Source organism: Artibeus jamaicensis, unplaced genomic scaffold (assembly GCF_021234435.1).
Source record: "Artibeus jamaicensis isolate MK-2021 breed Jamaican fruit bat unplaced genomic scaffold, CSHL_Jam_final contig_525, whole genome shotgun sequence".
In the NCBI taxonomy this organism is placed as follows: domain Eukaryota; kingdom Metazoa; phylum Chordata; class Mammalia; order Chiroptera; family Phyllostomidae; genus Artibeus; species Artibeus jamaicensis.
Genome location: NW_026521874.1, coordinates 4,256,428 through 4,269,615, shown reverse-complemented (window position 1 = coordinate 4,269,615; position 13,188 = coordinate 4,256,428). Strand labels below are relative to the sequence as shown.

General features: G+C 40.5%; 1 protein-coding gene across 2 annotated transcripts in view; it reads right to left on the bottom strand.

Annotated features, from left to right (window-relative positions):
- ATP2A2 (ATPase sarcoplasmic/endoplasmic reticulum Ca2+ transporting 2) overlaps positions 1–13,188 on the bottom strand; it is a 53,373-nt gene that overhangs the window by 7,875 nt on the left and 32,310 nt on the right. For both annotated transcript variants that reach the window (XM_037144655.2, XM_053669836.1), the window contains exons 6-15: positions 12,186–12,266; positions 11,063–11,148; positions 9,435–9,899; positions 5,627–5,715; positions 5,048–5,150; positions 4,146–4,277; positions 1,894–2,016; positions 1,576–1,794; positions 600–935; positions 147–367 (exon numbers count right to left, since the gene is read on the bottom strand). In XM_037144655.2, the coding sequence (XP_037000550.1) occupies positions 147–367; positions 600–935; positions 1,576–1,794; positions 1,894–2,016; positions 4,146–4,277; positions 5,048–5,150; positions 5,627–5,715; positions 9,435–9,899; positions 11,063–11,148; positions 12,186–12,266 (1,855 nt within the window). The remainder of the gene's footprint in view (positions 1–146; positions 368–599; positions 936–1,575; positions 1,795–1,893; positions 2,017–4,145; positions 4,278–5,047; positions 5,151–5,626; positions 5,716–9,434; positions 9,900–11,062; positions 11,149–12,185; positions 12,267–13,188) is intronic.

Sequence of the window (13,188 nt, the reverse complement as noted above, 5' to 3'; positions counted from 1 at the left end):
ACAAGGGCTTCCTCCTCCTTGCTCAGCCCTCCCTCCCGCCTGGTGCATAGAGACCAGAGCCACTGCCACAGGAAGAACAAATGTGGAAAACTAGTCAGCACAAGCCGATGTTAAAGGGATACAAGAGACTCGCCACAGGGACCTACCAGACAACCTCCCCGACATTCGAGGAGATGAGGTAGCGGATGAACTGCTTCATGTTGTTGTATATTGCCCGTCCTTCCTCCACAGCGGCCACAATGGTGGAGAAGTTGTCGTCGGCCAGGACCATCTCGGAGGCGGTTTTAGCCACGGCGGTGCCGGAACCCATGGCGATGCCAATCTCGGCCTTCTTCAGAGCAGGAGCATCGTTCACACCATCCCCCGTCTGAAAGGGAACCCGACATCACTAAGTGCTTCCCCTGCGACTGGTCCAGCAGGCACTCCCGGGTTTTAAACCTATTCTAGAATCTTCCTCACATGCAACTCACAGCCAACTACTGGTAACAGAGTCCTACAGAAACAGCCCAGATCCTGACAAAACCCAGGAAATTCCAAATCTGGGAGCTATTACTACAAAAAGTAAAGGTCAAAATTTGTACATGTCCAAAGATACTCACCATAGCTGTAATCTCATCAAAAGACTGAAGAAATTCTACAATTTTAGACTTGTGGGAAGGTTCGACTCGAGCGAAACAGCGGGCATTCAAGCAGGCATCTCTCTGAGCTGAAGGACTGAGCTCGTCAAACTCCCGACCTGTGAAAGCCTTTGCTGTCACATCCTCGTCCTGCCCAAAGATGCCAATGCGGCGACAGATGGCCACAGCAGTGCCCTTGTTGTCCCCAGTGATCATGATGACCCGGATGCCTGCTTGCCGGCAGAGCTTCACAGAAGAGGCCACTTCAATTCTCGGAGGATCCAGCATGCCCACGCAGCCGACAAAAGTCAGATTGGTCTGCAGCAAGAGAATCACCTTATTTTAAAACAGGAAGTTCTGGTTTTCCCCCTGGTGTGAAACTGGGCTAGCTACACATTAAGAGCTAAGGTTTCTGTATTTTCTTATGCTAAATTCTGTAACTTTTGAGTCTTATCTATGATTAATATACACACTTGATAGAATTCCAAGTAATAGGAAACAAAACTCCTACACTCTTACTATCAAATCATTCTTTAACTTTGACGGCAATAATATTCTGAAGTGAGGGCAATAAAACATTCTGAAGAATGAAGAGCATTTTGGAGTCTCCCAACGCGGACACTCTGACCTTCAATAACTAATGAATGCTTCAAAAATATTCCCAATTTTTAAAATATCTTAATTTACATGAGATATGTTACAAAATAGGTTTTACAAGTTTGTTTAGCTCAAGTTCTGATCAGTCTACTTTGAAAATAACAGATCATTAAACTGTTAACTATGAATGTTTGAAGGAGCAACCTAAATTATAATGGTGATGCATTTGGCCTGCAGAAAAATAAGTAACCACACCTCTCCCTTGGCAAAAGCAAGACTCATATGACCTTTTACCAAAGGAGTGCTGTTTGAACACAATGAATGGGCAGGGTGTGGGTGAAAAAACTTTTCATTAGCTGACCTCATATTTAATAAAGTTGGCAGAGTCCTCAAGGTTCATTTCTTCTCTTCTCAGGGGGTTGTCGTGAGTAGCCAGAGCCAAGCATCGCAGTGTGTCGCTGCCACTACCCCATTCCCGAATGACAGACATGATCTTCTGTTTGACTCCAGAGGTCATAGGGACTTTAGTACTTCCAACCCGAACGTGGGTGCACCTGTCAATGACACCTTCAGGAGCACCCTGGAAATGTTACAGATGGAGATCAACAATAATATTTACCGGCTCATCCAGGATCCTAATTCTGGCAAGAACATCTCAACTGCAACCTGCTGTACTTGCCTTCACAAACATTTTGCTCATTGATGTCCGGCTTGGCTTGTTTGGTGTACAATAAACTGACATTGATTTTCTATCGCGTGAAAACTCTAGAGTGAATTCTTTTTTCATCAACTGTTTAATGACCTATGGATAGAACATACATGGGATACTATTAGATGACACTTACACAGTCCTGCTGTTATTTGTGGTAGTCATTACAGTTAACACTCCACTTAAAAAAAAAAAAAGATTTCATTTGTTTATTTTTGGAGAGGGGGGAAGAGAGGGAGAGTAGCATCATGTGCAAGAAACACATTGAACAGTTGCTGCTTGCAGACCCCAAACTGGGGGCCCGGCCTGTGCCCTGACTAGGAATCGAACCAGCAACTTTTTGGTTTACAGGCTAGTGCTCAATCCACTGAGCCACACCAGCCATGGCAATGCCCAACCTTTAAGCTCCATAATGCTACTTATTTCCCTTTGATGAGTAGTTACAGGTCTGGAATCATTCTATACCTCAATTTCGATGAAGCTGTCTTCAAGCTAAGGGATTTAGTCACCAACCAACAACAGATGCGGCAGACAATGTGGCTTTGCACCCTCCGCCACTGCCACCACACCAGTTCACCTTTGTTAAGCTAACCTTGTAGTTGTGGGTAATTCTGCTTGAATACAACAGGTTACAATTTTAATGTTACTAGATTTGAGAATGTTGTATTGAGAATCTTTACATCTCTAATATAAAAAAATATTAGCTTGTAACTTCCTATTCTTGTCACATCCGTGTCAGGTTTTGGCACCCCTGGCCTTATCAAAGGAGTCAAGAAGGGTTTCATTCTCCTTTTTCTCACAGTCTATGCAGAACTGTTTTTTTTCTTTAAGTGTTTGACAGAATTTGGCATTGAGAATTTTTGTGGGGATAGATTTTGAATTATAGTTAATTTAACAGATATAAAATTGTTCCATTTTTCTTGTGTCAATTTAGAAAGTTGTGTTACTGAATTTGTCAATTCTACACTTGTCAAATTTATCTAAATAAATTGTTCATAATGGGTTCCTGATCCTGTGTAATAGCTCGTTTTCTACTTTCTTCAGAGAGGGGTTTATATCATTGATTTTTAACCTTTTTCCAACATGTACACTTAAAGCCATACCTTTACCTTGAAACTGTTTTGCCTGCATCCTCCAGTTTTCATGTGGTGTGTTTTCAATATTGTTTTGTTCAAAATGTTTTCTCATTTCCACTGTGGTTTCTTCTTTTGCCCAAGGGTCATTTTAAAGGGTTGTCCAGCTTTGAATATTTGGGGAATTTGCTAATTATCTTTTTGTTATTGAGTTCTAGTTTAATTTTATTGTGGTTAGCAACCATTTGCATAATTTGTTAAGTCTTGTTCCAGGGACCAGCTATATGGTTTATTCTGGTGAATGTTCCTTATGCATTTGAAGTGTACACTACAAGTAGCGTAACAGAAATAAGGATTAGGTGAAGTGTATTTAATGTAGTTCAAATATTCCATACCCTTACTGATTTTTCATCTGCTTATTCTATCACTTATTGAAAAAGGTATATTAAAATTTCCAGCTCTGCCCTGGCTGGAGTGGCTCAGTGGATTGAGCCTTTCAACAAAAAGGTTGCTGATTCAATTCCCAGTCAGGTCACATGCCCGGGTTGCAGGCCAGGTTCCCAGTAGGGGGCACATGAGAGGCAACCACACATTGATGTTTCTCTCTCTCCCTTCCTCCCTCCCTTTCCCTCTCTCTAAAAATAAGTATCTTTATGGATTCGTCTATTTTTACTTTTATCTTTGTCGGTTTTTGCTTCATGTACTTTGAATGTGCTATTAGAATTACAGTGCTAAAAGAGGAAATAAGGTCGAAAGAAAGCTCTGTGACAGAGTTCGTACTATGATGTCTCCTGTGCTGATGAAGAAGCTCTAGCAGATGGAAAACTGATAACGCAAGAGAGAGGGGATGGGGCCAAGTGCACAAGAGCAGCTGGCCTCTGCTAGGAGTGAGGACAGTCCACTCCCGGCACCACGGGAGGAGGTGGACCTTACTGGCAAAGATGGCTGCATGTGGAATCTATGGATTACCTTTATTTTCTTCAGATAGATAGAAAGCCAGATCATTTTACCTGAGAGTGAATATGGGGAAGGAGACACTGCACGTGTGTGGAGATCAGGTAGATAGTTAGCAGGGCAAGGTAGTGAGAAAGTGAATGTGAGGCATGAGTGATGGGCAGCATGAACAACACACCAAGTTCTAACACTGACCGAGTTGCAGGCATTCGCTCGTTCGATTTTAGAAAGACCTTTCAATTCAGTATCGAATACATTCATCTTCTCTACCAGGCAAGTGAGAGCAGTCTCTGTAGCTTCTCCGACTTTTTCATACACACCCTTTGCCTGTATTAGTTAAAGACATAGAAAGTGTAAAAAGGGAAAAGTGATAAACAAGTAACTTGTCGTAAATAAAGACTTTTCCATAGGAGGACAACCATGATCCAGATCATTAAAAATTCACTCAAAGCACAGGTGTGTGTCTCGTCTTATTCTAATAATTAGGTTTCTTATTCCCCTGAACTATAAGAAGCCACCAATCACAGTATTAATTCATAAAGTTTCAAACAGTATTTAGACTCCCAGGTCAGTCCTCTAGAGAGTTTACATTCTGTTTCTGCTAGGACTTGGCCTGCCTTTTAGACAGAAACCAGAGGACTTATCTTAGTATTTACAATGAAAGGAAAAAAGGTTTTCTTTTGGTTAAGTTTTCTATTATTTTATCTTCAACATCATGAAAACAATCCTATAAGCCTCAGCTTGTCCTCAAGGATATAACGCTACTCGTCTTGTGATCAATACCCTATACTTTTGAGGAAACGTTTTCTGTCCTGGTTGTATTCACTTTAGCACCAAGCTATGAACAGATGAAACATCATGTCCACTCTTAGTTAAGCGACCACAGTGCTCGGCTGCAGAGGACATACGAAAGTCTCTCAGCTCTCTTTGGCTTAGTCCAGCAGACTCCGATAAAGACAGGCTCTTGAATGGAAAGGGGAAATAAAAACCAGGAACCCTTACTTTCAAAGGGAGGAAGGAAGGCTGGGTTTTCATCCACCCACCCCACCCTAGACGAGAACAGTCAGGTCTTGCTTCTCATTTCTGTGGAGACTTACCTCATTGTAATCCAAAGCAGAGTCATTACAAAGAGCACAAATTGTTGCCAATTCTACAAGACCATCATACTGATGACATTTCACTGGTTTATCATCTTTATACCTGTCAAAAGGAAAACACTCTTAGAACACAGTGTGGTCATCTCCGTTGACTTTTAATTTTTTTAAAATATAAATAGAATTTTGTGGACGACAGAATGGCAAGTATTCAAAAGAATCTGAATGATGGCTCTTAGAAGTCTGATGCTGGAGACAACCACATGTGTCTCTGAAATCAGCAATCAGTCAATAAACACCAGAAATTCTTATCTCATGAAATTCCTCCACCACTGGTATCAATAAAGAACAGAAACCCCACTCAGAATTTAGGCTTCAAATAAGAGCTCAGTAAGATGAAAAAGGTCACCAGCTTATAGCGTGTGTTTTTCTTCCAAAGTACACAAAAATTTTCTACTCTAGTAACTGATGCCATGAGTCACATGCAGAAGGCTGTCTTTGCATTTCTAGGCACACGACAAACCTGTCCAAGCACCAGACTGGCATAGCAGACCCTTTAAACAATAAAGAGGGTTTACTCACACTTCCCCACTAGGCGCATATGTTGACCCAGTTATGGTGAATTCATTCAGGGCACAAGTATCACCTTCAACTTTGTCCAGAATGAACATCTACGGAAGAAAAAAGTATTAAAAAGGTTCAAAAAATCTGCTATGGGAACATGAAACAATTCTTGCTAAAACAGAAAGCCTTTCTCATTTAAGAAAACAATGAGACTTGTTCACTGAAACTCAGTGTAAGCACCACCCCAAAATTCCTACTGGAGGCCTTTGAGGTGGCCCCCCGCACCCACCTAACAACAGTATGAGAAACGGCACCGCCGAGGCGCTGAGTAACTAAGCGGCAGCAGCACCAGAGGCCCAGAAGAGAACCTACCTGACACCTGAGTTACGAGGACTATGGGTCCTCTGGAGTGCTCAGGACCCCACATTTCCAATAGCTGGCTGAGGTGGTACTAGGTAGGCTTGCCTTAGAGCTAAGAGTAAAAGCTTGTGCAGAATGAACTCGGCTTCAGAGTTGCATCAACATTCCCTGAGTCAAGGAAGACAAATTGCTTCTCTGCTCCTTTCCACTTATTTTTACTGTGGCAGTAGCTCATTTTCTATGAAGCCACATAATCACATGTTACAGCAAGGAGCTCACAGAGCTGGATGAACTGATGTTACCAAGACAATAAAATACAGATGGAAGCAAGCTCAGAAAAGAATTCCTACTTTTATGGCGTAGTAAGGTGACACAAGCTAGTTTCTTGAAGATGGATTTTTTTAATTTGCTTTCTAATTATGATTCAGAAGCCCAGTTGGGAAAACTAAGATTTGTGTGAGGAAGGAAGGAAGGAAGGAATCAAGACCACACATAAAGTGATAATTCAACCATACTTGATCATGCCAAAAATCTCTTTGAAATATGGAGAATATGACCAAACCATTTTTCAATAAGGAATTTTAAACTCAAGTAAGAGTTTATGTTATGCTTTTAAAACATCTTTTCAGAGCATCTCAACTCATATTCAATAAGGGAATCAACTCATCTTTATTTTAAAACACCTTTTGACTCACAAGATTTGCTTGTTACACAGCACGTACTTTTAAAACTTCCAAAGTATACTAAGAACTAAAACAACCTTGGAACTGAACTAATGCCGTAAGACATATAAAATGTTTTTTTTAAATCAAAGTATATAATTGGTTTAAAACAGTCACGACCCCTGATAAAAGGCTCTAGTTCCAACACATATACCAGAGTGTCAAAGGAGGAAAAGATTCATTTCCAAGATCACATGCACCACGATTCACCAACTCCTACAATTTTTTTCTAACAGATAAACTAAAAAAGAAAGCTTGTCAGAAGCTTCTTACCAAAGATGTCTGACATTTTACAGAAGAGGTAACAAAAAGGCCAGATTGGTTGAAAGATGTGCTCAAGGTCACACAATTACTGAGTGAAAGAGAGAGGATCAAGTCTAACTACCAATCCTTCCTATTAAGAAAATCCAACTTAACCTTTGTATTCAAAGTTGTGTGATCCTCAGACAAGGCACAGCTTCTCAGAGCCTTAGTTTTCTAACCTCTTGAGCAGGATGCCCATGATTCAAACAAAGTCACGTGAAAATCAAAGGAACTGCACTAAGCAGCAGCAAAGCAAGCTGGCAGTGTTACTGCTACACACCACACCATGTCTTTAAGGATACTGCTTATAAAAATCGAAACTCTGAGTCTACACTGGAGTCCAAAATATTCTAACACTTTCAAACTTCTAATGCACGTTAAGTAAATATAAATGCCCTTCAGCATTTTACATTATAAGCAAGTAAACCATTTAGGAACCACACAGTGCAAGTGTTCCTAGTTCAAGGGCAGTTATGCAAATCCACTGCAAGAAACCTATAGAATAGGGATCAGTGTCAGCTTTCTGGACTGAGGTAAGACAGAACAAAGAGGCAGGCTGTTTCTTTAGTGGAAGAAAACATTTTATATCAAACCATTTAGGAGAAAATAAAAGAAAAAATTACTATGGATCTATTTTATTCTTAATTTGAAATCTGATTTGCTGCTAAAACCTTGAAATTAGATTTTTTTAAAGGTCAAAATCTCACAGACTGTGTACTTTCACAGATAGAAAGGTCTAGTACAAGGAATTAAAAGCTTTTTGGCTAAATTTAAACAGTGTGCTAGGGGATACTAACCAGGTAACATGAAATTCCCTTTCTCTCCTCAAAATAATCAGCTTTTAGTCGCCAACTAGCTTCTAGCCAATTTGTCCAAATCTTCTGGTTCCAAGGAATGAGGACTTAACTAGCTTGGTCAAATACTACACGTACTAGGAAAATCCATGGCAAACCGGAAGCTTACCACTTGAGAGACAGAACACCCCAGTCTCTATCAGACACCCACAAATTCAGTTTAAATCTGGGTTTGGACTATATAAAGAGTTACGGGTATTTGTATCTAAAAATCATTATGAATTTAAATTAGGCAAAATAAAGATTCAGGAAGTTTAACTTTACTAAAAACAATAGTAACTTCCAATGCTGAAAACCATTTTCCAAAATCTCAAGATAAGACCAAGAAGACTGACCACACATCCTTTCAATGTCCCTCAGAAGCATTACTTAATAGGCCCACGCAAAGATTTAGTGTTCTAGAAAAATGTATTTCACACCCTATTAAGGGCTCATGTTATGTAAAGTTGCGGATTTGTATCCTATAGAAAAGATAACTTGGTTTGCTTTTTCAAATCCTCCTGAGGATATGTTTATTAATTTTGGAGTGAGAGAAAGGAGGAGAAGAAAAGGAGAGAGAGAGGGAAATGAGGAGGGGGGGAGGGGGGAGAGAAACGCCGATCCCTTGCCTCCCATGTGTGCCCTGACTGGGGATCAAACCCAAAACCTGAGTACGTGCCCTGACAGGGAAACTGAACTTGCAACCTTCTGGTGGACTGGATGATACTCCAACCAACTGAGCCACTCAGCCAGGGTATAACAGAGTAGTTTTTTATTGCTCTGAAGAATATTAACTAGTTTTTGTAATCCAACATAGAGCAATTCTATTCTAATCTTGAACACTTCCACAAATGTTCTTATAACCAGTTTGACCATCTTACTGACACCCTTGTTAATTAATAAGCCAGACAGGATCTTTGACATAGGTCCGCTAAGTATTTGCACGAGCTGTGTACCTTTTAGAAAATTACACTTTGACTTCTACAAAATTGTTTACGTAAAACTTCTGGGAATCAAATTATACAAAAGAACTTAATTTTGCTGTATCATTATTATTACATTTCCTTAGTTTTCATTTTTGTAAGAGCTGGTTTGAACAATTTATTTTACCCCCAAGTGATGGTCAAACAGCCTATGAAAGGATGACACACACAGAACTAAGTTAAAGGCAACTATTTACTTTTCAACAAGAAAGTGTGTATCACTGCCTGTGTTATAGAAATACCCGTCAGAGTTTTAAGTAGGTAGGAAGGGAACCGGCTGTCTGTAGAACCCTTACTCTGACACTTGTCTGTTCCACACACACTCAGAGACAGAGGAGCAGAGAACTGAGGGTGCGCAGCCCCCCAGCATCGACAGGCTGCCTGCAGTTAGCTCCTCAATACAAGCACATCCTCCAGGTATCCTTTATTTCATGAAATAGTTTTAGGAATTTAATGACTAATTCCTCTAAGTATTAGAGATCACCTTGGGCTCATATAAGCCAATCTGTTTTAAAAGCACATGAAAAGGTATCAAATGATAAACCAAAGGTTTTCGTGGCAGGAGGCCAGTCATAGGAGGAATAAACAAACACCAACAGGAAAGACTCTGGTCACTCCCACTCACCCTGCAGGCTGACATCTGGTTCGTTGTAAGTGTACCGGTCTTGTCCGAGCAGATAACAGATGTACACCCAAGGGTTTCCACAGAGGGGAGGCTTCGAACAATGGCATTTTTCTTTGCCATTCTGCGAGTTCCAAGGGCCAGGCAGGTGGTGATGACAGCAGGCAGACCTTCAGGAATGGCTGCTACAGCCAGGGCCACGGCAATTTTAAAGTAGTAAATAGCACCTCTGATCCAGGAGCCTCCATGAACTGGGTCATTGAAGTGCCCAATGTTTATGATCCAGACTGCGATGCATATAAGGGAGATAACTTTGGAGAGCTGTTCCCCAAACTCATCTAGTTTTTGCTGGAGGGGTGTTCTCTCCTGTTCCGTTGCCACCATTTCATCCCGGATCTTGCCAATTTCAGTGTTAACTCCAGTTGCTACCACCACTCCCATGGCTTTGCCAGCAGCAATGTTTGTACCCTGCGACAGACACAGGAGAACTGACTACAGGATGAACACATACCCACTTAACTACTGACTAGTAAACTCAGACTCGTATGGATCTTGACTAGAGAACCAGCCGCCCCACTCTGATAATGAGCAGTGACTCGTGCAGGCAGTGTGGCACCTCTATCCCCGATGCCCACCTTGTGTGGTACCTACTCTCCCCGGAGCAGCTCTACACTGACCCACCTGGATCTCTACTCATGACACTGAGCCTGGCATGCAGACTAGCTCTGGACTGGAGCAGGGCTCTCACCCCTGTGCACTCTCGATTTTTTGAAACTCCACAGAGCTCTCAACCCTAAGCATCCTCCACCTCTGGCTTCGATTCAACTGGCCCTACTTTTGGTCACCTATAATAAGAGGACAGCTAGCACCATGGGCCACCGTGAGGACCTCTACTCAGGCACTGGCATTCCAATTCAGTGAACTTGCATATGACTTCTCTCCACACCGCACCTCAGTTCCCAGCGCTGGAATGATACGGCTTCGTCATTTCCATTGTAACTCAACAGTACTTTACTTACTGTGGGTATTTAAGCTTCCAGTCTAACCCACAAAAACCCACCACTTGAATTACTTCAAATTCCAAACAAGCAAAAATCTAAAAATTTCCCAACTTTTTATTTTGAAAAAATTAACAGAAAAGCTTAAATAAATAGTACAGTACACATCCACTTGACTTTTCACCCAGACTCACTGATTATTAATGGTTTGCTATATTTGTTTTCTCTCTAAACATACCTTTTTATTGTGAATTCATACAGATATCATCCACACCATTTTTAAAAACATCCTTTATAGGCTAAGGCTTTTCTTAATAAACCTACTTTTCTCCTATGTTTACAGATAAAGAGTTTAAAGATGCCTGACCTGATCTTTTTATTTTAATCCTCAAAAACTTGCCAATTAAAACAACAAAAAAAAAACATCTGGGTCACATATTCCACCATTAAAAGTTCCTGATTTTCTCTGACGGCTGACACTGGCCACGAAGACTGTGATTACGCTTTAGAACAATGGCCAACACTTTCTAAGGTCTGACCACTGAAGGCAAGCAGTGGGAAAAAAGTAACATCTACAGACTTAAAACTCGGAGAATGTCTCAAAAAACTGTTTTCATTTGATAAAGTACTTACAGAAAAGAGCATGTTCTTCTTGTCTTGGTTGACAGCCCGTGGGTCAGGGACAGGGTCAGTGTGCTTGATGACAGAGACAGACTCACCTGAGCAGGTGAGACACAGAAGGGATGGTCAGATCTTTGTGATACCTGTACGCCAGACCCTGGGAACCCTCACCCACTCAAGCTAAAAAGCTTAACTGATAAAGCTTTAAGAAGTAAAAGGATAAAAGGCCCAATTCATTCAAAGGAGGTAAACCGGTAAAAGTAGTATAAACCAATTCCAGAGCAGTATCAGAATTAAAATACATACAATTTCAAAATAAAGGAACTTAATTTTCAAGTAAAGTTCTAGCCAATTACCTTTATTTTCTGGAATAACCAAATTTAGAGTATTTTCAAGTATCATTTTCTACCTTATTACTGTAACTATACATTTATTCTGTGGTTTAATCAGCTCCCACCTTATTGCTGCTAATGGGAACTACTTGTAAAGAACTAAATACAGAACCCAGATTACTAGTATCACTATGGCTATGATACCAGCTGCTTTTCAAAACTGAAAATGAGATAAATCCTGATGACCTTTGGATTTTGTATTTATTTTCTATTTCATTCAGGTTAGCACTGTGTTTAAGTTAATCTTCTAACCACCTTCCTTCTGGCTAATATGAACCCTCCACCCTAGTGTCCACCTTTTTAAACAAAAATGGGAAAATGTTCTAAACAATTGCAAATCTGTGCGAACTTCAGGTTGTAAAACATTCACAATTTGGGGGTGCTAAGTTTTCTTAATTGTACATCTGATTACTGCAAAGTATGTTATATGTGAGATGAGCATTTGTCCAATGAAAGAATCAGTGACCTTTTAAAAACAGAAAAGTAATGGTGATTTCTGGTGAAAATTAATTTTTGATAAAAGATAAACAGAGGCCTTACGAGATGAAAGCCAACTTAGTTTTTTAAAATTATACCTTTAAACCCCACATATTAGCAAGTCTAATTGATAAAGCTTTAAGAAATAAATATCTTAGAATTAAGACAGGGTATGATAAAGGGACAGTGGGGCAAGAGCTGACTCTTAGCATGGGATCTGAGAGAGGCTTCAGAAATTCAATGCCCTTCCAACATGTAACTCTTACCTGTGAGAATTGACTGGTCAACCCTTAGAGTAGTAGATTTGATGGAAGTTAACCTTATATCAGCAGGAACTTTGTCACCAACTAATTAATGGGGGAGAAAAAAGGCAGCTTTTTAAGGAAAATAAATAAGCCCATATACAGCACTAATATATAAAAATCTGTTAAAATAAGCAAGATAATCAACTTATCGTCAGGGTAATAAAAACTTTCTTGCTGACAGATGTGTAAGATATGAATTACGCAGGAAGGAAAAGATGAACCGTGCCCAGCACTGTGTTCAAAATCCTGAGTGAGTACACATCAGCACCAAGGCAGTTAACTGGATTAAAAATAAATGCCCACCAGCTTCCCTTGACTTTCTGAAAGGCAACTAAGGGAGTTTTGGTCTTACACAAAGACAGTAAAAACTTAGAATAAGTACAGTCTCTCCTAGAATTACATACGGTTATTTTTTTAAAGATTTTATTTATCTATTTTTAGAGAGGGGGAAGGGAAGAAGAAAGGGAGGGAGAGAAATATCCATCGGTTGCTTAACACCCTCAACTGTGGACCTGGCTCACAACCCAGGCACGTGCCCTGACCAGGAATTGAACCAGTAGCCTTTCGGTTTGCAGGCTGGTACTCAATCCACTGAGCCATACCAGCCAGGGCACATACGGTTATTTTTAAGTCAAATCTTCATTTTCCAGATTTATTCCACACCCTGAATATACCTCTGTCACTTGGTATATATAAACTGGCAAGATAGCCCTCTGTCCAAGAGGTAGATTTATTGCATTTGTTAAACCTTCAATTTAGTTCTGGTTTTTCTGCATTTCAGAGGTTTTATATATTTATTTTTAAAGATTTTATTTGTTTATTTTTGGAGAAAGGGGAAGTGGGGAGAAAGGGAGAGAAACATTCATGTGCAAGAGAAACACCGACCGGTTGCCTCTCATAAACCCCCAACTGGGGACCTGGCCCACAACCCAGGCTTGTGCCCTGACCAGGAATCCAACCAGCA